A 27,242-nucleotide genomic window follows, 5' to 3' on the forward strand; every position below is an offset into this window, starting at 1 on the left:
TAACACACCAAAAATCTTTACATTACCAATTCAACGATCAGAGGTAAAACAGCAGTTCAACTCCCTCGATATCAACAAGTACAAGATTACCCCGACAGATAACACATGGCAAGGTCAATGTATTGAGTTTCCCATAATACACCGTTTTCTCTTTCCCCAACAGGACGCATTTTCTGTGATGAGCTTCATTCAGAAAATGCACGAAAGATTGACATATTTTGCAATCATATCGTCTTACATATCAACAGTGGCTCAGTAGGTATAAATAGTGTTTATATATATACAATAGTAAACAGTATGTCGATTCAAGCAAGGATTAGACAAAACAATTAAAAGCTGCTTTCCTTTTCAACTAATCAACGCTTCGGATCAATGGCAATAAAAATTTTCCTTTCTTGTTCTGAAAATACTACAATACGTTTCTAAAAATACACATCAACATAAACTAGACAAAAATATTCAGAAATAAGAGACATTTCACACGACACAGGCCTGCAGGTTCTTCTGTGAGCCTGTAATACCCGACTGTACAGACCTACCTACCTGCCTGCTGCTCCGGTGAGGTCAATAAAACCCTTTCCTTTCACAGTCTTGTTTAAACCTCACCTCCTTCTCGGGGTCTTGGTGTCTGTGGCGCCCATAACTCTGGCTTCTGGTACTATTAACTTATATTCATACATCTGTGTTTATGTAACTATCGCTTGGTGTTGTGGTGACATTAACTAGATTTTTGGTGTCTATGGTCCCTATAAATTAAAACTTGGTGAATGAAGTCCTATTAACTATATTTGGGGTATCTATTGTCCCCTTTAACTCTAGATTTAGTGTTTGTGGTCCGATTAACCATATTTAGGGGGTCTATGAACCCTAAGGTACAGTATTGGTATATTTGGTGGTATTATATCCGGGTTCTCAGGTAACCAAAGAATAAGAACATCAAGACTTACCTGCTCCTTCTCCTCCTGGGTCTTGGGCTGCAGTGTGAGGCCCAGGTATAGGACTCCCATGTACCCGCTCTTCCCGGCCTCCGACAGTGTCAACACCACGTCGTGTGACCTGTAGGAGGGAGACAAGTCATTAGGGTCATAATTAAGAGTTTATAGGTTCTGTCTCCTAACTGGTGCTAAGTGAACATATCTGGTTAAGGTAGAGTCTGTTAATTTTGTCTCCTAACTGGTGCTAAGGAAACGTATTAAGTTAAGGTAGAGTCTTAGTGTAACTTTAATCTCATTTTGGATATTCCTTTTATGCATCAGCTTAAGTCAACTAGTTAGAGGTGTTCTCACATCTCCATTTAAGAGAAATTTACCTTAAGGATCTTTTAAGAATCTGAGTTCTGGTGTGTTGATAAGCAGTGTTAGAGAAATACCACGAACAGAACTGCTACACCATTCTTATTACTATTTTTTTATTAGAGAGAGAGAGATGACATGAATCAAACCTAACCTAAACCAACAAAACCATACTTAACATAACCATTCAAACCCACATACACAATAACCACACCATTCTATCCCCTCCCCCCCAGAGAGAGAGAGAGAGAGAGAGAGAGAGAGAGAGAGAGAGTCCCTTTCTCCTAGGACCCAACTCACTTGTCCAGCTCCAGGGTGGCGAGATCGATGGACGCCAACCCCATAAAGTCGTCCTGAAGGCCCCAGTCATAGTCAAACACCTGTAGGGGATACACACAGGTTAATGAGGTACTTTAACACCTGTAGTAATTTAACTTTAACTGATGTTAGGAATGGATCATTAGTTTAGCGTTTATTAACTACTCTCCCCCTTTCTCTACCTACCTCCCCCTCCCTCTCCTTACCTCCCCTTCCAGCCTCTAACTCCCTTCCACTTCCTTACCTGCCTTCCCTCCTTTCACATTCCTTTTCCTTCATTCCTACCATTTCCCTACCAATCTCCACTCCCTCCTACCATATAACTTATTAATCTCCCTTCCTCTTATTAAACCCTTCCTCCTACCATTCCCTTCCCAACCACCCATTCCCCCCTACCCTATTCCCATTTTCCCCTTCCTCCCACTCCCCTACTCCTATTTCCTTATCTCCCCTCAGCCTTCTCCTCCCCTTTGCTCACCTTGACAACAACTGGTTCAAAAGGATCCTCAATAGCCACCGTGAAGGACTCGTCCCAGATAGGATTGAGGTCCTTGTAGACCGTCTTGGACTTGTGGACCAACTTCCCCTGCACCTTGAACTTGACGTAAGGATCACTCGTTCCTGTCGACCGCCAAATCCGCCCGACAGACCGATAGGCCGGGTTTCCAGAGGGTTGATAGAGCGTCAGTCAGCCCGATAGATCAATAGATTGCCAGCCCGATAGATCCAGGAAGCCGACAGATAGCCAGCCCAATAGTCCAGGGAGCCGACAGATAGCCAGCCCAATAGTCCAGGGAGCCGACAGATAGCCAGCCCGACAGCCGAGGGATCGTGAGTTGTGTGTGGGGGAGGGGAGAGAAAAAGAGGAGACATGTTAAATTATGCTGATTGGTAGAGATAGGATGAAGGGGTGGGAAGGGAGGAGAGGGGGGGCATTGAAGAGAGGGTGAGGGGGGAATCACAATAAGAGAGATATGGGTACATAAAATGGGGGAGGGACGTGGGGGAGGGGATGAACGAGAGGTCATGAATGAGAAAGAACACAACTGGGAGAGCAGAGTAGAGGTCACCAACAAGGGACAACAAAGATGACCTTATTATAAATCTCAAGCTGGGGGGGGGTGTGGGGGGTGACAGGACCTAGGTCAAAGGTCAATGTCACCTCAGGCGGGTTTAGCTCAATTACCAAACTCTTATAAAATAGAAGAAAAACAATTGTGAAAATTATCCAAATTTATACCATTCCTTCAATTTAAAACAAGAATTGGAACATTAAAATACAAAAAAAATTTAATAGTAGTTTTACGGTAATTTTAAAAGACTACAAATTTACTTTATAAAATATAACTTATAATTATCAACTACCATGCTTAAGGTTATATTTTCTTGCACTTCTAGTAAAAAAACTTTGTATATTGTTGTGCACTAATATAGCATTCCTTTCATTAATTCTCTATGCTAATTTTCATGCAAAGTTTCCACTCGTTATATGACATAATTAGCGTTATTCTTTCTAAACGTGTTATTGCTATGAAGAATATATATTAATTATGGTACAACATCGAACATTTTGGTACAACAAAAATATGGCTTGGCAACTATTACGACACTGTTGCCACGTCTCATTATATTTTGTTATTTAATTTTTTTGGGGGGTTCGAATTCTTGATTGCCATTGCTATTATTATTATTACTGTATAATTATCATTAATAATTATTATTATTGAAGTGTACCGCTATATTAAGATCAATAATAAGATGTCATTACCCTGATTATTATCATAAAGCAAAAAACAGCATCAATCAGGCAAGTCTTCCCTTAAAAAGAAAACCAGAAACCCTAATATCCAGCCCCAAGAAGCCTTTATAATACTCGTCCTTCAACTTGAGAATGTCCTCCTCAAACACATTCACTGGAGGACCATCTTGACTGCACTGAGACACATGATCTGAGGTGGTGTGTCGCATCTTGGTTCGTGCACACATGACACCTCGTATCTGTGTCACCTGGGACGGAGGGGAGGGGGGGGGGACACAGTGCTGGGGTGTCGTGTATGTGTGGATGATTATTGTTGAAGAGGATGATCTGTGAAATAGTCTGATGAACACTTAGAAAATAATAATAAATTTTTAGACGATTCTTTAAGTCGATGGAAGGTTCAGGTTTAATTTACTCAATGTAATTCAATTTAAAATTTAAAAGTTTTCATCTTAATTATTTTCCATGGGTGTTTTAGATGTCTGGTTACATTTTACTAAGTAATTTTCAGATTATTTTGAATTACTGGATGTTGGATTTAGCGAACGATGCTTCATAACCCTGGTAGCTGATGCCCCAGGTACGCGGTGCCACGAGCTACATACAGTCTATCTACAGTAGGTCTCTTAATGTTGGACGCTCACTGACCAAAGGCCTGTTCATGGGTGAAAGTGATCCCCGCCTGGAGAAACCCGCAACTTACAGCACCACCTCCTACCTAACATGCACACTTGGTTACCCACCTTATGTCTGCCTTCACCCATAGTCATCCACATGCGAAGTGAGCGAGTCAACATGCCCTAAGTGTTTCCATAAGACCATTACGCTACGTTTCCAGACCTTCAATAACGCCCCCAAAAGACCTACATTACACTACACCAAAAAAATCATCGCAGTGGAAATATCCGAGGAAGGTTGTGAGCTGTGTGTGTATTAAGAGTCAAGAAATGCTTAACAGGTGTGTTCCCAAGACCTGTGTACAGTACCATCGTCCACATGCATCGTGGGTGTGAGAATATGTCTTCAATGGTTTTCCGAGACCAAGCATGAAAGGTTTCCACAGCTGGTCAACAATAACACTCACAAGAGTACCACCTGAAGTGTTCTAAGCAAGGCAGACTATGTCATTCCAAAATGCTTTTCTTGTTGTTGTCGTGCAAACAGCGAGGCGCTGGAAGGCAGTGGGGAGGGAGAGAGGGAGGGAGGGAGAGGGAGAGGGAGAGAGAGAGGGAGAGAGAGAGAGAGAGGGAGAGAGAGAGAGAGAGAGAGAGAGAGAGAGAGAGAGAGAGAGAGAGAGAGAGAGAGAGAGGGAGAGGGAGAGGGAGAGGGAGAGAGAGAGAGAGAGAGAGAGAGAGAAGGGGGGTAACCACTTGTAGCCTAGGTAAAATATATAACTGTTAGTCTATCATCTGCATCCTCTCAAGCTGGCTGCATCTATTACACTACGAGCTATGAGGTGTTGTTGCTGTTGCTAACCACGTGAAAGGCCAGGCCAAGAGGTGTCAGTCATCCTTGATTGGTTATGAAAAAAAAAAAGAGAGGTGAGAGAAGGTCCATGCTGCACTCGTATGGTGCACGCTGATTCGTTAGATCACAGTAGGAGCTTTTTTTAACACACATGGTAACATACGATTGGTCACTACCTGCTCTCGCGGTGTCTCCTGATTGGTAGGATGAGTATTGGGGGAGGAGCTTACCGCAGGCGTCCCGAGCCACCAGGTTCTCCCCGCGTTTGAGGTGGACGTGAAGCTGGAAAAAGGAGTGCTGGCGAAGAGCTCTCTGCCGCAGCACGGACGGGTCCTGCCCCAGAAGAACACAGGTCAAGCAAAGAGAGCCAGTAACGTGCGCAGGTAAAGGTCATTAATATGTACAAAAGGTTGATGTGTCATATATATGGTTTAGCAGCACTGGTAAGTTGGTAACATCAGGTACTTAACGTTATCCATGGGAAGCTAAGAGGAAGATCAGCTGGAGGTTTGTCTCTGCATGTAGGCAGGATTAAAAGTAACATGCAGTTAACTTATCTAAAAAGTGGAGATGATGATAGAAGATAAAAGAGAGAGATAGAATAAATGAAAATAAAAGACGAAAACAGATAAAGATAGAAGACAAAAAAATGACAAGAATAGATGAAAAATTGAAGGCTAAAACATGACAGGTGACAGTACAGACTCAAGAGACGAGATGGACAAGTGTTAAGAAGTGCCAAACTATCACACTGATTGGTGGTATAGATAGATTCAGTGTTGTAACTCATGGAGGGTTAACTTAAGTCTGTCACAATACTTTATAATGTATAGTACCCTGTCTTAACAGTATAAAGATAACAGTGATATTCTAACTGTTGTGCAATAGTTTATTTACTCAATGGAGAAAGACAACTCTCGGGTTTCAAAACTTAACACCATATTTAGTTAAGTTACTCACAGAGAACCTATAATTCTGACTCTACGGGATCTTCATCAGTGAAAACAACAGGTAAATGGAAGATAACTATGGTTGGTAGTGAAGATAGTGGAGTCTCCTACCTCTACACTGTACAATAAGGACACAAAATACGTGATGATTATCCCTCACTGTGCCCTGACAAAATCCAAGAGGCCATAACTGATTATTGAACTGGTGTGAGGAACAGGAGAATGGAAAGACAAGAGGGAGGGAGGGAGAAAAATGGAAAGAGAAAGAGGAGGAGGGGGGGAGAAAATGAGAATGGAAAGACAATAGAGAGGGAGGGAGAAGAATGGAGGATAATCAGAGTAAAGAAGGAAGGCAATTAAGCTTCATCAACCTAATCTCCTAATCTGCAGGAGGGTTTAATGATGTCACTTGACCATCAAGATTGGCTCCTGCTAATCCTAATTTCAAGTCTGCTGGCCTTATCAGATGCTCTGAGAGAGAGAGAGAGAGAGAGAGAGAGAGAGATGAGAAAATACAATGAGAAAGAAAAGAGAAAAACAAGAGAAATAAACAATAAAGATTAAAGCAAAGATAAACAAGAAAAAAGGAAATAATGAGAAAAGTCGAGAGATTAGAGAGAAAATCTATTTACACCAAGTCTTAAATTTATTGCATACAAGACAAAGTCCTTTCTTATGAGTGCCAGTGAGTGCCAGTGAGTGCCAGAGTCAGTCGTGTATGATTCTTAAGTAACAACTAAATTAAGAATCACAACCATTAGGACCAAAATTGATAAATCTCTAAGTTAATGGAGAAAAAAACTCAAATTAGCTCACTTAATTTACGATAAAAAGATAAATTCTCAATAGATCGTAAGTTACAATTTAATTCTTTAACCAGAATATAAGAATTTTAAAACTCATTCACTTAAGATTCGACAAAAACGACAGATTCTCAAATGATATTACGATTAATTTTGCTCTTCATTTGACTATAAATAATATACCTCACACACTTGCCTCTGTGTATGTCACTCTTAGCACTCACACTTTTAGCACACTATTTCCCCGGTCGCCTCAAGTGGTACAATGAACACTGTACCATCGAGCTGTACCATATAGAGGGAACTAATGTACTAATCTAACAAACTAACTAGTCCTTTTAAAAACTTAGCAACTAGTTAGGTCATACTAGTTAAAAATACCTGTAAAAAATACGCATTATACTTTACAGAATACACTATAAAAATATGTATACAAATACATATGTAAGCGCAAGTATCATTGTGGAGAAAAGCTTGCAACATTTTGAAAAATACAAATATATGCAACACCAATCAACATGGGGAAAAAACTTGCAACAAAAACAAGAGACAAACGTTTAAACTTTCATCTTAGCATCAAAAAAAGCTTGCAACAATAACAATATATACAGTATGCAATAACAACCTTAGCATGGGAAAAAAAGCTTGCAATAACGACGACAAGAAATCACACACATCAGTTTATTGCAAACATGTTAAGAAATATCATGCAATGTTTAAAATCACGTCATTAAGTGAATTACAAAAATGACAATAACTCCAAACACATGCTGGACACACAAGCCCTTCCAGTCTGTATGTGTGTGGTCGTCGTCATCACTACAGCTGGGGACGAGAACTTCTACAGGTGGGTCCTGACTCATCTATGGAAGAGCTTAGTGTACTGTTACTCAACCACAATGTTACATACTGGTGGTGGTAGTGGTGGAGGACTGGAATGGTTGTAGGGGTGTGGTAGGGCAGTGGTGGTAAGGGTGTGGTAGGGTAGTGGTAGGGTAGTGGTGGTAAGGGTGTGGTAGGGTAGTGGTGGTAAGGGTGTGGTAGGGTAGTGGAGGAATGGTGGTAAGGGTGTGGTAGGGTAGTGGTGGAATGGTGGTAAGGGTGTGGTAGGTGTGGTGGAATGGTGTGGTAGGATGGTTTGGGTGTGGTAGGGTGGTGGTAATAGTACTAGTAGTAGGAGGGAGGGAGAATAAGGGGCGGCTGGCAGGTAAGGGAAGGCTGACAGGTAAGGGGTGGCTGACTAGTGACAGAAGGCTGACAGTTAAGGGCGACTGACAGGCAAGGGGCGGCTGACAGGCAAGGGCAGCTGACAGGCAAGGGGCGGCTGACAGGGGCGGCTGACAGGCAAGGGGGCGGCTGACAGGCAAGGGGCGGCTGACAGGCAGCGGCTGACAGGCAAGGGCGGCTGACAGGCAAGGGGCGGCTGACAGGCAAGGGAAGGCTGACAGGAAAGGTGAAGGCTGACAGGCAAGGGAAGGCTGACAGATAAGGGAAGGCTGACAGGTAAGGGAAGGCTCACAGGTGAGGGGTGGCTGACTAGTGACAAGGCTGACAGGTAAGGGGTGACTGACAGGTAAGGGGTGACTGACAGGTAAGGGGCGGCTGACAGGTGAGGGGCAACTGGCAGGCGAGGGAAGTGGGGTGGCTGACAGGCGAGAGGTAAAAGGTTGACCTCCAGTACTGACCTCCTGAGACCAGACCTCACACACCGTTCCGCTGCTGGAAGCCTAAGTAATGGAAGAGGAGGAGGAAGAGGAGGAGGAGGAGGAACAGGAGGTGGGGGAACAGAAGGAAGAAGAGGAGGAAACGGTGGAACAACAACCATGAGTAACTCCGATAATTTAATAATTCCTCCCAAAATTATCACCTTATTGATCACCTTAAAATAATCCAATAATTACCTTCCCTTAAATATACACCTAAAGGAGTAGCTTAATATAATCTATCAAGTCCTCGTACTTCCAATTATAACTTAAAACAAGGTCTTTTTTACCTAAACTCAGAGGCAAATGTATATATTTTAGATGAATTATCACTTTAAATAACTTCTCTCCTTAAAATCACCTAAAATGGTACAGCTGCAGAAATGTGTTCCTATCCCCCCCCCCGTGGTAACCCTCGTCTCCAAACAGCCAACCTATGACCTATAGCAAACCTCTCCACCAATCACGTCCATCATTACACCACCAATACCCATTCATTCGTAAACAGTGACACTACTACTGCGACGATGCCGTTTGGAGACACGGGTTACTACAGGGGTCATAGGAACACATTTCCACAACAGTACCTCAATAACCCAGTAATTCCCTGGTTTTTAAATTATCACCTAAAATAGCATCTCAAACCCAATAATTCTCTTTAAATAATCACCTTAACTAACTCCTATAGACATGGTAATTCCCTTTAAAAATTATCACCTAAATGCAAGAGATTAAACTCCATAATTTTCTTAATAATTATTACTTAAAATTTTATACTTATTTATCTCTTTATATTACTGCATTATATTGTTATTATATTACTATATTTGATAAACAGACGAACGGACGGATGAACGGACAGATACAGACAGACAGACAGGGCTATCAATATATACCCCTTGTAACACACATGGCTGGGAATAAACACCACTCATGTCAGGCAGACTTGTAAATAAAACTCTTACAGAGGAAAATTTACAACACTGCAAGATCATAGTTTAAAGTGACATTAAACTTATCAACGTCTAATAAACTTGAACACTAAAAGATGGCAACACTGCATAACCATAATCTCCACCAGTCAACATTAAATTACACAAGTTGGCAATACTGAATCAACCTGAACCCTTGGCAACACTGCATTACAAGCCCTTTTAAACTCTTGGCAACACTGCATCATTAACGATCAATTAAACTTTCCGTCTAAAAATACTTATACTTTTTATCACAACTTTTCGAGATAACTAAGAAAGCGATACAAAGTTTTAGCCCCAAAAAGCGATAACCACGACAAAAAAGTTACTTCAACGACACCCCAGAAATATTCACTCTGTTTACATATTTGTTGCTTAATAAAGAGCCAAAAGTTATGATATAAAAAAATAATGGCTTCAGACATAAGAGATACCAAGACTCCTTCAAGATTACACAATGGCTTCAGACATATATGGCTAAAATTAGAAGAGATCAAGAGTCATCCAGGACTACACAATGGCTTCAGACATATATGGCTAAAATTATAAGAGATCAAGAGTCATCCAAGATTACATAATGGCTTCAGACATATATGACCAAAACTATAAGAGACAAAGAGTTATTCAAGATTAAAGCTGTAAAAAAAGTTAAAGAAAAAAGCCTACAAGTTATCAGCTTTAATAAACGACAGTAAAACAGCCCTAAAAAATATATATAAGATACTGTCTCAAGAAACAAACAATTTATGCCTTAAAAACGATACAAACACATCCCCAAAATAAAGGAAAAAACAGACATTTAAACTTGACAATGCCATAAAAACGACCTAAAATCGGCCTCAAAATACTAAAATCACGCAATATAGACAATTTAACAACACAAAAGCTTAAAAAAAGCAAAAAAAAAGCATTAAGCCTGATATAAAAACGACAAAAAAGCCCCAAAATACAAAAACGACAAAAACGACATTTACACAATACCATAAAAACGACAGAAAAACGGCCCCAAAATAAAAATAAAAACACAACTGGGCCCAAACACAGGAGACAGCTACCCACCCTCCCTCCCTTCCTCCCTTACCTGGTTCTGTTGATGCGACGTTTCGCTCTCTGGCGAATGGGAACGAGCGTCTTGGCTGTTGTGACGGAAACGGGCGGGCGTGGGCGGCGTGAGGCTGGACAGATGGGCGCCGCTGGGGACACTACCTTGGTCCCCAGACTCACCCCCGGGAAAGGTACCTCCCCCGGACGTGTCTGAAGGAGGAGGAACAGATGTTAAGATGAAAACTGTATTAAGGTGTTACATGTCCTTGTGGCTTGAGGGCGCCATCTATATCTCATAGAACTAAAAACAAACAAATAAATAAATAAATAAAAGATCAATCACATAACAAATCACATCTAATTACTTAACAAATCCTAAATAATTACTCATCCAACTTAATACAAACTAAGACATTATCGCAAGTAAGCAAAATCAAGGATACCAGACTAGATGTTTAGGTTTACACTTAAGAGCTGGGGTTTACACTTAAGAGCTGGGGTTTACACTTAAGAGCTGAGGGTTTACACTTAAGAGCTGAGGGTTTACACTTAAGAGCTGAGGGTTTACAAGAGAGAAAACTTCCCTTACATACACAGGAGACGACTGGAAGACCTGTACTGTTGACTATTGTAAAGCAGTACAGTACTGTCTATATACAAGGTGATTCTATGTAAACCTGTATGGTGATTTTGCTGAATATCTGTCTATCTATCTACCTATCTATCTATCTAATTATCTGTCGATCTGTGTCTGTCTGTCTGTCAATTTAAGGGAAAGACGAACCACAACAAGAATGAACCCTAACCTAACCCCAACACAACTTTTTCCTCCCCCACTTTCCTCCTCCTCTTGGCTCTAGTGAACCCGGAGGAAGAGCATTAAAGGACCCGTTCATTCCCCGTGATCTGTGTTTTGGTGGGTTACAGTGTGTTGGAGTGTGTTTTGGTGGGTTACAGTGGGTTGGAGTGTGTTTTGGTGGGTTACAGTGTGTTGGAGTGTGTTTTGGTGGGTTACAGTGGGTTGGAGTGTGTTTTGGTGGGTTACAGTGGGCTGGAGTGTGTTTTGGTGGGGCTACAGTGGGTTGGAGTGTGTTTTGGTGGGTTACAGTGGGTTGGAGTGTGTTTTGGTGGGTTGGAGTGTGTTTTGGTGGGTTGGAGTGTTTTGGTGGGTTGGAGTGTGTTTTGGTAGGTTGGAGTGTGTTTGGTGGGTTGGAAGTGTTATAGTGGGTTAGAGTGTGTTTGGTGGGTTACAGTGTGTTGGAGTGTGCTTTGGTGGGTTACAGTGTGTTGGAGGTGTGTTTTGGTGGGCTACAGTGGGTAAGGTGTGTTTTGGTGGTTACAGTGGGTTGGAGTGTGTTTTGGTGGGTTACAATGGGTTGGGGTGTGTTTTGGTGGGTTACAATGGGTTGGGGTGTGTTTTGGTGGGTTACAGTGGCTAGAGGTGTGTTTTGGTGGGTAAGAGTGACCAAGGGATGTGTTTTAGGGGGTTGGGATGTGTTTTAGGGTGTGCTAATGGCCAGGGATGTGTTTTGATGGGTTACTGTGGCCAGGGATGTGTTTTAGTGGGTTAGTGTGGCCAGGGATGTTTTGGTGGGTTAGAGTGGCCAGGAATGTGTTTCGGTGGGTTAGAATGGCCAGGGGGTGTGTTTTGATGGGTTACAGTGGCCAGGTGATGTGTTTTGGTGGGTTACAGTGGCCAAGGATGTGTTTTAGTGGGCTAGAGTGGCCAGGAATGTGTTTGGTGGGCTAGAGTGGCCGAATGTGTTTTGGTGGGTTATAGTGGCCGAATGTGTTTTGCGTTACAATGGCCAAGGATGTGTGTTTTACTGGGTTAGCGTGGCCAGGGATGTTTTGGTGGGTTACAGTGGCCAGGGATGTGTTTTGGTGGTTACAGTGGCCAGAAGTAATGTTTTGGTGGGTTACAGTGGCCAGGGGATGTGTTTAAGTGGGTTACAGTAGCCAGGGGAGGTGTTTTGGTGGGTTACAGTGACCAGGGGATGTGTTTTGGTGATTTACAGTAGCCAGGATGTGTTTTGGTGGGTTACAGTGGCCAGGGGATGTGTTTTAGTGGGTTAGCGTGGCCAGGGATGTGTTTTAGTGGGTTACAGTGGCCAGGATGTGTTTTGGTGGGTTAGAGTGGCCAGGAGATGTGTGTTTAGTGGGTTAGCGTGGCCAGGGATGTGTTTTGGTGGGTTACAGTGGCCAAGGATGTGTTTTGGTGGGTGTTAGGCAGTTAGAGTGGCCAGGATGTGTTTTGGTGGGTTACAGTGGCCAGGGATGTGTTTTGGTGGGTTAGAGTGGCCAGGGGATGTGTTTTAGTGGGTTACAGTGGCCAAGGATGTGCTTTGGTGGGTTACAGTGGCCAGGGATGTGTTTTGGTGGGTTAGAGTGGCCAGGGATGTGTGTGTGTGTGTGTGTGTGTGTGTGTGTGTGTAATAACCTTTTCCTAAACATTAACCAAACGAACCCACCATCAGTTTAACATAGTCTCACAAACACAATAAAACACCTCAGTATTTCACACAAACACCATAATAAAACACCACCAAGCAAACAAACTTCCAAACACACAACACAAAAACAACAACAATGTGTATCTTTTAACACAAAAATAACAATGGTTTCTTAAAACACATAAAAACAAACACATTATACCATCAAAACAAATAAACAAGCAACATTTTCTAACACACACACCTCAAACAATAGCAGTAAAACCCACGAAAAACAAAATTAAACCAAAACCCCGTCACCATGATAAAACCAACCTAAACCACACCAAAGCCACCCTCAACCGTCCACCAAAACCCAACACAAGGTTATACTTCACCATCAGAGCTCAAGTCCTTACTGATGGGCGGTATATCGCTATCTACCGCACACCTGGTCTGCGAGGGACCTTTATAGTCTACTGGTGACGTGGGCGGGGCTAACTCCTCTGCAACAGCCAATCAGGACCTCTCTTTTAGATGGTTCTTTCTTTACATTGACTGGGTGGTCTAGAACAGCCAATCAGACCCAATCATACTCAAGGGGCTAAAACATCGTACTCAAGGGGCTAAAACATCGTACTCAAGGGGCTAAAACATCGTACCAAATATCCTACCTACATTAGTCAGACCATTACCTACTTAACCTGACTTGCTGACCAATCGGAAAAGGATTATTCCCACAGGAGGGAAATTTTTACCTCACTGCGTCTCTCAACATCCATCGCCGGAAGCACAACCAGCCCCTCATTAACGCAATATTGGTCCACTCAGCGTCACTCTTATTAATTAAATGATGATATATCTAATTTATTTTCCGAGGGTTTATTAATTTTTGTTGTTTTTAATTATGATTTGTAAACTGAAATATTTTACAACACCTGTGAATTTATTGTAAAACATCTGTAAATCTACCCTAACGCATGTAAATTATGTATAACACATGTAAATAAATTTTTACGTCTGTAAATTAACTCGAATACACGGTAAATAACTGTAAATTACGTAAAACACTTGTAAATTAACTAAAACACCTGTAAATTTTTAACGCTTGTAAATTCACTCCAAAACACCTGTAAAATAACCCAAACATACAAATTTACATTACCTCCATATAATCTGTAAATTAAACCACTTAAGTAAATTTACCTTAAAACAAGTGTAAATTTATCCCAATAAACGTGTAAATTCCCTTTTAATTTACCCTATAACTACAAACTTACTGCACAACTGTAAATTAAAACAAGTAAATAAACATACACTTACAGGGTCCACGTTACAGTAAAGTACAGGAATACGTAAACACCAGGTTGTAAAAAAGTACACCTTAATAGTACAGTACAGTAAGAGTACATTTCTGATTTACAAGTATTACATCTGCTGAAAACAAAGTACAGTGAGGTACATTAACTGTAAGCTGATAGCGTCGAGAGGAAGAGGAAGGAGGAGGAGGAAGAGGAAGGAGGAGGAAGAGGAAGAGGAAGGAGGAAGAGGAAGGAGGAGGCGAGACTGACGAGGAAGAGGAAAAGGGATAATGTATTGTAAACAGCGTAAAAAAAAGGTTAGTTACCTGTAAAAAAAGATCCTAATATGAAAAATAGTTCCTCTTAAATGTAAATTAAGTCTACGTGTAAATAACAGCCTTAATATTTACAAATAATATTCTACAAGGCGTAAAAAAAACTCCCTTTAAAGAAATAAAGGATAATTATGTAAATCAATACAGGCTCTAATTTAAAACCCTTAAAATAAACGAAAAAAAAGCTTTACCACATGAAATTTACACCGTGTAAAACAAACATCTAAAGCATGTAAAAAGAGCTACCAACATGCAAAAAACTACATTAAAACACACAAAAACTTCTCTAATGTTACTCTAAAACACTCCTCTAAAACACTACTTTAAATCACCCTAAAATACTTTAGAACTCTACTTAGAACACGTAACCAAACCTCTTAAAACACTAGAGTAAAACACCTTAAAACTCTACTCTGAAACACCATAAAACGGTCCCCTAAAACACAGTAAATTTAAAACACTCGCAAACACTGTAAAAACTACTTTAAAAGCTACTCTAAAACACCATAAAACACTATTCTAAAACACCATAAAACACTACTCTAAAAGACCATAAAACACTACACTAAAACACCATAAAACACTATAAAACACCATAAAACACTCCCATAAAACACTACAAAACACCATAAAAAACTATTCTAAAACACCGTAAAACACTACTCTAAAACACCATAAAACACTACACTAAAACACTACTCTAAAACACCATAAAACACTACACTAAAACACTACTCTAAAACACCATATAACACTACACTAAAACACTACTCTAAAACACCATAAAACACTACACTAAAACACCATAAAACACTATTCTAAAACACTACTCTAAAACACCATAAAACACTACTCTAAACACCATAAAACACTACACTAAAACACTACTCTAAACACCATATAACACTACACTAAAACACTAAAAAGAACAAAATACTACACCAAACTACCATAAAACACTACACTAAAATACTACTTAAAACACTATAAAACTACTTAAAACACATAAAACACATATTCTCTAAAAAGACCATAAAACACTACTCTAAAACACCATAAAACACTACCCTAAAACACCATAAAACACTATAAAACACCATAAAACACTACCATGAAACACTACAAAACACCATAAAACACTATTCTAAAACACCACAAAACACTACTCTAAAAGACCATAAAACACTACACCAAAACACCATAAAACACTACACTAAAACACTACTCTAAAACACCATAAAACACTACACTAAAACACTACTCTAAAACACCATAAAACACTACCCTAAAACACCATAAAACACTATAAAACACCATAAAACACTACCATGAAACACTACAAAACACCATAAAACACTATTCTAAAACACCACAAAACGCTACTCTAAAAGACCATAAAACACTACACTAAAACACCATAAAACACTACTCTAAAAGACCATAAAACACTACTCTAAAAGACCATAAAACACTACTCTAAAAGACCATAAAACACGACACTAAAACACCATAAAACACTACCATAAAACACTACTCTAAAACACCATAAAACACTACTCTAAAACACCATAAAACACTATTCTAAAACACTATTCTAAAACACCGTAAAACACTACACTAAAACACTACACTAAAACACCATAAAACACTACTCTAAAACATCCCCAAAAAAAAAATAATAATAAGCATGACTACAAGAACGCATTATGTGGGAGGAGAAGGTGGCGTTGTTACCATGGGAGGTGTGACGGGAGGCGAGCAGGACACCTCGCCTAGGGGACATGGTAAGAGGTGTGCCCGTGGACGATTGTTCGGCTGACGAGTTATCCGCTGCGTAGTCCGTCGTGCTGTCCTGTCGGTCGACGCTCACGTCTGTTATCATCATCAGGGGGAGGATCACCAAGCAAGCAATCAATCACCAGGAAGGGAAAGGAAGGGAGAATGTTTTTTTTTTTTTAGGGGGATTACATTGGTTTGGTGCGGTTACTTGGGAAGGAGATAATTGTCACCACAGAGAGAGAGAGAGAGAGAGAGAGTCTTCAGCACCACGATCACCAACCACCAGAAACAGGAAGGGAGACTATGATACGATTACCAAGGAGAAACACAAGTCACCAGGAAGGGAGGGTTTAAGTCACCAGGCAAGAACACATTTACAGTCACCAGAGAGGAAGGTATACATAAATCACCAAGACGGTTCACCAAAGGGACATAACACAGTTGATACAGTCACCAAGAGTGTTAGAACCACCAATATGATCACCAGTAATATAATATTCACCTCCAATCACCATTACAGTCATGAGAAATACACACGAAAGCCCTAAAATCACCAATACAGAGGACAGGAAAGGGTATATGTAGTCACCAAAACAAGGCAAGTCACCAGCACGACCTCCTAACTGGTGATATGAGAACGTATCGGACTCGCTTAGCATTCGATACAATCACCAATTCTCAAAACACAAACTTGGTGATATTAATGAGCATCTAAATGGTTCACGACTCACATACTGGTGATCAAAATGGCGTCTTAATCTCACCAAGACTATTGTAACCAAATATCTAATTTTATTCCCGCTAAGATGAAAATATATAAATATTTTAGGATTTTTGAGAATCTCTTAGGGGTTAAATCTTTACTCTCTCCTCTCCTCCCTTGTTTATCACGCCTTCCTCTCTTCCTTTTTATCTATTCTCCTCCTACTCTCTCTCCTCATCCTCCTCTTATCTTCCTCTCACCGCTCTCTCACCCTCAATTCACTATTCAGTTTAAGACTCATAAGACTTTGGTCGAGTTTTTTACAGCGAGAACTTGAAGACAGTCATCCAGAGGTAATATCACTTTCTTGTTTCAGTAATATTTATTCTTAAGTAAACTAACCCATTAATATGTCTATTGTCATTTGTATATTATTATTATTATTATTATTACTATTATTATTATTATTATTATTATTATTATTATTAACAAACGTAAACACAATCGCATTATTTACTTCTCAACATTTCAGTTCTCAACATGGCAACCGTCCCTCAAGTAGTCAAGTATTGTCCACGACTTCGAGTCACCCACGTTATATATTTGAGGGGTGTGGAGGGCGTGGGGTGAGGAGGGGGAGGAGGAAGAGGTAGGGCGTGGAGGAGGAGGAGGAGGTGGTAGGGCGGGGAGGAGGAGGAGGTAGGGCATGGAGGAGGAGGAGGGAGGGCGGGAGGAGGAGGAGGAGGAGGTAGGGCGTGGAGGAGGAGGAGGAGGAGGAGGAGGAGGTGGTAGGGCGTGGGGGATGTGGGGCGTGGGGAGGTGGGAGGTAGGGTGGAGGAGGAGGAGGTGGTAGGGCGTGGAGGAGGAGGGAGGTAGGGCGTGGAGGAGGAGGAGGAGGGAGGCGTGGGGGAGGTGGTGGGGCGGGAGGAGGAGGTGGAGGGCGGGAGGAGGAGGAGGTAGGGCGGAGGAGGAGGTAGGGCGTGGAGGAGGAGGAGGGAGGAGGAGGAGGTAGGGCGTGGAGGAGGAGGTGGTGGTAGGGCGTGGGAGAGGTGGTAGGGCGTGGGAGAGGTGGTAGGGCGTGGGGAGGTGCTTTACGTTTGTACTCTATATAGTGACCTGAACAATGAACAAGAGACCTCGAGTGAACAATGAAAAAGAAGAGACTTTAAATGAACAATGAGAAGAAACCTTATGGCTTAAATGAACATGATGAACAAGAAGACCTTAATTGAACAATGGACAAGTAGAGACCTTAAATGAACACCTAACAAGAAGATGAGAACTTTGCTGATGGAACAATGAAGAATAGAAATCAGTGGAACAATAAACAAACTCTTGACTGGTGGAACAATGAACAAAAAACATCAGTGTAAAATGAAAAAAAAAACTTGTCTTGTGGAACATTAATAAAAGCCTGAAATGGTTTAACAAATCGTGACAAAACGATAACAGAACTGGAGAGAGACTTAAGAATAACGGAAAACAAGAAGGAAGACTTGACTAGAGAAAACAGAAGGGATATTAAGTGAAAACACAAAACGTATATAAACAACAAGAGGGCCACTTAAAAGTAAATCAGTGAAAACGGAAAAGAAAACGTAACTATCAGAGAAAACGATAAAAAGAAATTAAGGGTAGACTTGCCTGGATGCGAGTTGCTTCTGACTCCATCCATCAGTACATCTTTCCTCCGCGTCATCTTGCTATCCTTACTCAAAGTGCGCTGGAACTTAGTCTGAAACACAAGATATAATAGCATCAGTCTTCGGGACATCTGTTGATAGAATTAATCAGATACCAGGTGATTTTAGTCTTTAAACTGCAACAGAGAGTAAACATAGTGGTTAATTTGCCGCGGTAATAAGAACAAGCTGTAGTGTTTCCATAAAGAGGATCAAAGGAGACAGACTAATGCTCAGAACAGAATCCGGAACTTACACAAACCCTTACAACAATACTGTACTAATATGGCCTGCCCTGCCCTGGCCTGGCCTGCCCTGCCCTGCCCTGGCCTGCCCTGGCCTGCCCTGCCCTGGCCTGCCCTGGCCTGCCCTGCCCTGCCCTGCCCTAATTTCATCTAAACTCACCAAAGTTTTATTTTCAAACTACATAATCTCTAAAAAATACAGAGGGCCGAGGAAAGTTTAGAATTTACGGTAACCAACATTAGAAACTTTTTTTCATAGTTACAAAATACAGGGTTTCAGAAATTACAACAATGTTCTAATATAAAAAATTACAGTAGTTATTAAAGGGACAATTTAATAAGTACAGTAGTAAGGTTGTGTAATACGTGGGACGAGGCAAACTACTGTATATCAACACTGTACTCGCTCGCTTTCCTTTCCCCATCTGTTAAGTTAGGAACCCATCCACAAATAGGGCGACTAGGGGCTCCTGAACGCGAACCAACAATCCTCAAAACAAAGAGAGTTCTATATCCACTAGACCACCGCACCCATGTTTTAGAGTGGTGATAGTGAGGTCAGAGGCTACAACTACGATACCACAACATTAACCAAATAGAATTGTAAATACTCCAGTTACCGATATTTTACAACCCTTTGCCAATATGTGACGATATCGGAACATTAACCAAAGAATACGTAACTTTAACCACGAATACGGCAATGTTATAATATCAGAACATTAACCAGAGAAAACCTGACATAACCTAACCATAAAAAAACAACGTTATAGCATAGGAACACTAACCAAAAACCTAACCTTAACCACCAGAATGACAATGTTAAAATGTCAAAAACATTAACCAGAAACCCAATCTAACTTTAACCAAGAGAACGACAATGTTATGAAATAGTAATATTCGCTCAACCAACATAAAAGGCGATAAAACATTTTGGAAATTTCATAAAACATTTTCCTCTGACAAGACACATACTTGGCTACATAGTATCAGGATGGGCTACTTTTACTCTCGGATAGCCCAAATATTTCATAATATAATAATTCTTAACTAAAGGCCAGATTACAGTCTTATCATATTAAGAGCTGTACCTCATTAAATTCCCTCTAATTATCCTGCACCTGTTATGTCGTCGCCTCGTCAACAAAATTATCAACATGACATTTCTTTCCTATAATGAGCTAATTATCGTATATCCTTGAATTATTATTTTATTATACCGAGACTTTAAATAATCTCATTATATCATTCAGTAATTATTTTTTATTATACTTCAACTATTCATTAATAATCCGTCATTAAGGCTGTACAGTGGGTGACAGTATACAGATAATTTAATGACTATAATAATATCAATAAAAAGTTATAAAAAATATATTTAGGATTATCATCAATAAAAAAAATCACGGTAAATATTTACTTTAGGACTCGAGTTCTTGGGGGTTGACCACTATGTTTTTCCGGTGTATTTTGGTCTGTTTTAAACGAATCTGACCTTCATTTTTGGCGGAAATTGCCAATTTTTGCCTCTCCCCCCCCCCCCCACAATAAAGGGGGAGAGCCTGGGAAATCGAGGTTTTAGGGTGGGGGAGAAAACGAGTCATCTAACCAAACAAAACAACCTTAACTAACCTCTATCCGGGGGCGGAGCCCTGGTAAGCCTAGCTTAAGACTTACCTAAAGGTTTCAGTAGTTTAAGACTTTGGGGCGCGCCATGTCCGAGAGTACAATACCTTAGTTACAAGTGGAGAGAATGATCGTCTTACACGTAAACTCGGTGATAAACTTAAAATAAATCGTAGGAGCACCAATGGCAATCCGCCTTCACAGCTGCACTTGCTGGTGTTGAATTTCATTTGCCATTCTGACCACTCCTGCAGTTTATTTAAATCCCCTTGTAATGCATTTGCATCCTGCCCTGAATAAATCTGCCGCCTTATTTTGGTGTCATCCGCAAACTCGCTATGTCACTGCTGATCCCAGTATCTGATTAACTACCTCAGAATCGGTTTCCAATTTGGGAACCGGTTCCCATGAAGCGATTCCACTAACACTACAGTGAGTTGCCGACCGCCTTACCCTGTTCCCCTGTGGCACCGCACTGGAGCGTAGCCGTTGTGACGGACAGTGGCAGTGCGAGTGTACTCTGCCAGCGCAGCGGCCTAGGGCCAACCTCGCGCTCAGTCGCTCATGAATGCGTAGTTGAGTCACTCCACTGCCAGTCCTTTCATCATTTATGTCAGAGGCCCCAGAGGGTGGGTGTCGATGGTTCGATGCAAATGGGTTCTAGTGCAACACTAGTACCTCTTTTTGTAGCTGGAGTGTATAGTTATACTATATGAATATGGAGAAAGTTTTGCTTAATGTTCAAAACGAAAGAGAGAGTCTCTCTCTCTCATGGCGTCTAAAAGAACAAGGACGAGCCCTATGTGGACTCGCATGAAAACAAATATGACCCAGGAAGTGTTGTTTGTGTCGTCTGTAAAGCCAGCTTCAAATACTGCGGTAGCACTTCATCCTTGACAAAACATAAACGCACCAAACATCCAACAGTATGCAGAATTCCAAGAAGGACGTGTGCTGGAGCTGGCAGAAAAATCAGGCAAAAATAAACCTATGACAACCAACCAACTTTGCTTGAAACAATCAACAAGAAGAAAACTTACAAAGTAGATTCTTCTAGGAAGAGAGAATTGGACCAAATTGTCATGCAAATGATCGTCCAAGATCGACATCCGTTTTCAGTGGTGGATGACAAAGCGTTTAAACGTCTAGTCAGTGTATTGGATCCACGATATGAACTCCCTAGTCGGCGAGAATTAACAAGAACCCACCTTCCCAACATTTACGACCAGGAAGTTACAAGAGTAAAGAAAGAGTTGGAGAACACAAATGCTGTCTCACTGACCACAGACATATGGACCTCTAGAACTACAAAAGGATTCATCACAGTAACAGCTCACTTCATTTCGCCGACATGGGAATTAAAGTCGGTGGTACTGGAGACAATTAGGATGCAGGAAGCACACACTGCAGCTAATATTGCTGAGGAATTAAAAACCATTTGTAACACTGGTTTCATCTGTTTAGGAACTAATGGATAAAGGAGTTGAATGCTCTTTCTTAGGGAATCAATAGCCCCTTTAGGAATATAACTGATACGAGGCTATAATTATCGTAGTCACTTTGTTGCTATTACTGTACTAAGGGACACGAGTGAACAAGATATTAGATATTAAAACTTTTCAAATGACGTAAGAAGCAAATATTAATTGAATATCAACACAAACGATAAAAAAGACACGAACCTAAAGCTACCATCAGAGTAGAGTGTATTGAGCGTTGGAGGCACAGTGAATGGGCCAGTTTTTATGAGTTGGCCCTAAAGTGTCACCATAAGAGCCTGGTTTTCTATGATTCCTCCAGGGTAAACATTTACAAGTGAGGATGCCTCGCTAAATTCCCATCCCTTCGCTTTTTGAGGAAATCTATTCATATATTTAGGCCAAATCCCAAGTAATCGTACTAATTAAAGGTGATGTGCCTTTTGTCCTTTCCATTTACCACTGAAATACGACGTTCGGGATTGGATATGCAAATGAAATTCCGGTTACCACACGTACCCGAAACATACAGCGAAATTTGTCACTTTAACGTCTATTTCAGCACTTGATATTTTTTTTATATATATTTCAACAGTTACAGACACTTTCAATTATATTTCAACATTAGTGCCACCGTCTTTTGTTGTTAAAGAGTGAAGTAATGTGTTTTAATGTCTTTCCTGAAAAAAATCCCTGATCAGTTGGCAATATGTCGCATTACCTACTTCAGGGTCGTGTAGGTAAGAAGCATTGCATTATATACCAATGACCCACAAGTAGATGTCAGATATTACCAAGTGTCCAGAGAATTTTGGTCCGAACTGTTCATCATAAACTAGTCCTCACATTCAACGGTTTCTGACGTCTTTTGATGTTAGTACCACCAAAATTATATAACCACTTTGGTATTTAAGGGATGAAACACCTGAACCGGTTGGTTAATTCCCAATTAACCAGGTTGGTTCACATATATTATATTGGGCTTAATAACGAAACCCAATTGAAGTTTCTTGTTTTATTAGAAAAGTATTATGTATATAATTCCTGAGTGTAGATCAACCGTAAGTTCCACTATTTATGAGTATGATGAGAAAGGGACGGCGTTTATGTATATAAACGTGAATCAACGTCCGTTCGATATTAGTTGGTGTGAGTGACTGAGTAGTGACCTATCGAGGGAGAACGGAATAGTTACATCGTTCTCCCTTGAGGGAAGACGGAGCCATCCACTGCGGCTCTCAAATAACGTCTTCCTCTAGTCAAGGATATCAAACTATTGCTCGCTTTAGGTGGCCAGGAGCCAGCTACTTATGCCTTTACTCAGCATAGTATGACGCAGCTTCCTGTGGGCACACCTTATCACCTTATCCTTAAATCAGCTACGACCTATTGCAATCACCCCAATACCCAGCCTAATCTGTGAAAGTTTTGTGTTCGACTGGGCTTATGCTGATGTTGCAGGAGTCGTAGACCCTCAGCAATTTGGCAACATGAAAACTTCCTCCACCACTCACTGTCTTGTCAGCTTTCTCGATTACATATACCGCCATCTCGAGAAACGAAAAACGTCTGTAGCTGTCGCCTTCATTGATTTCACTAAAGCGTTCGACCTAGTCGACCACAATATAATCATCAACAAAGCTATTGACCTCGGGCTTCGGAGAAGTCTTATACCATGGCTTACAGACTTCCTCAATGACCGACGCCAAGCTGTACGCTTCTGAGGGGCTGTCTCCACCTTTCAGTCACTCACCTGTGGCGTCCCCCAAGGCACCAAGATGGGACCACTCTGCTTCCTTATGCTCATCAATGATGCCCTAAGAGAAACCCCTGCTCGCTGGAAATATGTCGACGACTCCACCATTGGGATCAGCGTTAACAATTCTGCTCCCAACTATACCGCCCTTCAGGATTTATTGAACAGTCTCCAAAACTGGGCCACCAACAACCATGTCACCATCAACCATACCAAGACCATGGTTATGCACATCAACCTCTCCTCCGACATTGTCCCACCTCCTTCCATTACTCTAGGTCCGAACACACTCCAGGTTGTAGATTCCACGAAGCTCCTCGGCGTCACCATAGACAACAAACTAAATTGGAAACCACACGTCAGTGAAGTTGTCAAATCCTCCAGTTTCCGTCTCACCTCCTCGCCGACTCAAGTCCCTCGGAGTTCCTGCACACGAAGCTCCTCAGTGTTTACACAACATTCATACTTCCCAAGCTCACCTATGCCTCCCCCACCTGGTCTTCCTCCTAAATGCCACACAACGTAAACACCTAGAAAAAGTGCAAAAGAGGGCATGCAAGATTATTCTCTCCCCTTCCTACTCCACATATCAAGAAGCGCTCAACACACTGACTCTTTCGACTCTCACTGACCATCACCCCGACCTCATCTGCAAATTTGGTAAGAAGCTTCTACACCATCCCCGACACCGGCTCCTACTACCACCTGAGATCCCTAGTCCGAGAATTGCTGTTCGCACACTCCACAAGCATGAACAGCCCAGTCCCATAAAAATTATCAATAACTTGTAATAAACCAGTGTATTCACTCCCAGTAAACACTACTCCTTGCACTGTCACTATGTTGAAATGAACTGTAGTTTGAGCTTTTCCCCATCTAGTTATTATATGTCTTATTTGTGTCACTTATGTTATTTGTATATTATTTGTAATTCGAAACCCATTCCCCAAATATGTAACTGTATATTTTCAGCCTTCTGGCTGCCAAGCTCTTTCAATAAACCGTTAATTATTATTATTTTTATTATTATGTCACCTCATAGCCAGTGGACAGTTACAGGGGCTGAATCTGAATATAAATCAGATGTAAATAACCCATTTATATAATACTTCTGTTGATGAGACGGGCCATTACACACCGCCATAAAAGTCCTCAGAGCCGTAGATGAATCGTGTTTTTGGCAATTACGGTAATTACTGATACAAAACATAAAATGTAAGTTAATAGCAAGAAATTCATCAATTAGGTACAAATCACTTAAATGGCAACTAAATACCGTAAGTATAAACATTAGTGGTGTAGTTAGTAGTTGATGCACCGTTGTGAGATTATTATTATTATTATTATTATCATTATTATTATTAGTGTTATTACACCTTTTCACATATCCGTTGAGACATTGTTACATAACTGTTTGACAAATTTCATAACCTAATGACAGAACACACATCGAATAAATGTAAAATAACTGTTCGTTCATGCTAACGGAAGTGATTGACATAAGTTATGAAGTTGACAGCCGTGAACAATAAACCGACAGTCTACATATAGTTTGAGAATGTAACACTTGGAGAATGACATACCACCAACAGTTATTTTAGATTGTCATTCGATATGTGTTCTGTCATTCGGTTATGAAATTTGTCAAATAGTTATGTAACAATGTCTCAACGGATATGTGAAAAGGTGTATTATTATTATTATTATTATTATTATTATTATTATTATTATTATTATTATTATTATTATTATTAGTAGTAGTAGTAGTAGTAGTAGTAGATTATTTCCAAGGACAAGACACGATGACATCACTAGGATGTTAACAGCTGTGTACTAGCAACTTTTCATCACCTGGGTGAGGCCACAGACAGCTGAGCATCACTGGACCACTATAAGGCTACTCAAGAGTGAAAGTAGCCTCGTTGTACATCTCCTGGACGAGGCTACTGACAGATTAGCATCACTGCACCACCACTAGGCTACTCTACAGCGACAGTAGCCTCGTGTACATCTTCTGGACGAGGCTACTGACAGATGAGCATCACTGGACCACTATAAGGCTAGTTTAGAACGACAGTAGCCTCGTTGTACATTTCCTGGACGAGGCTACTGACAGATGAGCATCACTGGACCACTATAAGGCTAGTCTAGAGCGACAGTAGCCTCGTGTACATCTCCTGGGCGAGGCTACAGACAGCTGAACAACAACAGACCAAACACAAGGTTAAATTACTACACATGATGCTAGGTTAGATAAACACACACACACACACCTTTACCTTCAGTCCCGTTGCCATCTGTTTCATTCTCTGTATAACAAAAAAAAAAAAGAATGAAAGGACAAAGTTAATAAATATCAACATACCGGAGACACCTGACTAAATTAACAGGTGTTTGAAGTTGTGATATTATAATGTGTTTAAACTCCAGGATAGGCGTGATATCTGATCTGATATCTGATCTTACTAAAAAATTATTATGAATTATATAAAGGAATATATTGTTTTGAACCATTATGAATATTACTTATTACCACTACAATTAATTATTATTATTACTTATTATTATTATTACTTATTATTATTATTACTTATTATTATTAGTGTCATCATCATCTCCCCTCTGACAAGCTATAGGCTAAGACTTCCGAAAGGTTCTAACATAGTAGGGAAAATAATATAAAGGGAATGGATAAAATAGATAAATATGAAAAAAATAAGAAAAGCAATATATAAAAACTAAAAACAATAGCTAACAATCACAACAAAAATACACATCAGTAATACAATTCAAGTGTGAAAATACAACCACAATCACTCACTCAATAAGGCCTTAGGCTACAGCTTACAACCCTGTGTGACGCCACCTTCAAATACTTCTCCCAGGGAAGAGGATTTGGAGTTTGTCGCTGGGATGAACTGTAACTGACAGTAAGGGGGCAGTATGGCCCTGTGACTACTGCACCTGAGAGCTGTTATACGCTACTACACGACTCTCAGGATAAGGATAATAGCATGGCCCTGTGACTACTGCACCTGAGAGCTGTTCTACGCTACTACACGACTCTCAGGATAAGGATAATAGCATGGCCCTGTGACTACTGCACCTGAGAGCTGTTCTACGCTACTACACGACTCTCAGGATAAGGATAATAGCATGGCCCTGTGACTACTGCACCTGAGAGCTGTTCTACGCTACTACACGACTCTCAGGATAAGGATAATAGCATGGCCCTGTGACTACTGCACCTGAGAGCTGTTCTACGCTACTACACGACTCTCAGGATAAAGATAATGTGGCCCTGTGACTACTGCACCTGAGAGCTGTTCTACGCTACTACGACTCTCAGGATAAGGATAATAGCATGGCCCCTGTGACTACTGCACCTGAGGCTGTTCTACGCTACTACACGACTCTCAGGATAAGGATAATAGCATGGCCCTGTGACTACTGCATCCTGAGAGCTGTATACTACACGACCTCAGGATAGGATATGGCCTTGACTACTGCATCTGAGGCTGTATACTACGACTCTCAGGACAAGGATAATAGCATGGCCCTGAGCTACTGCACCTGAGAGCTGTTCTGCGCTACT

At 40.9% G+C, this 27,242-nt stretch overlaps 1 protein-coding gene across 1 annotated transcript in view; it reads right to left on the reverse strand.

Moving 5' to 3' along the window:
* The window catches only part of LOC121864013 (multiple C2 and transmembrane domain-containing protein-like), a 140,374-nt gene that overhangs the window by 97,302 nt on the left and 15,830 nt on the right, over nt 1-27,242 (reverse strand). The window contains 9 exon segments of the mRNA XM_042362887.1: nt 948-1,056; nt 1,593-1,672; nt 2,089-2,231; nt 5,067-5,169; nt 8,275-8,316; nt 10,348-10,520; nt 16,113-16,250; nt 18,505-18,595; nt 25,927-25,956. Coding sequence (XP_042218821.1) covers nt 948-1,056; nt 1,593-1,672; nt 2,089-2,231; nt 5,067-5,169; nt 8,275-8,316; nt 10,348-10,520; nt 16,113-16,250; nt 18,505-18,595; nt 25,927-25,956 — 909 coding nt within the window.

The sequence above is a fragment of the Homarus americanus genome, unplaced genomic scaffold (genome assembly GCF_018991925.1).
Source record: "Homarus americanus isolate GMGI-L3 unplaced genomic scaffold, GMGI_Hamer_2.0 scaffold13642, whole genome shotgun sequence".
NCBI lineage: Eukaryota > Metazoa > Arthropoda > Malacostraca > Decapoda > Nephropidae > Homarus > Homarus americanus.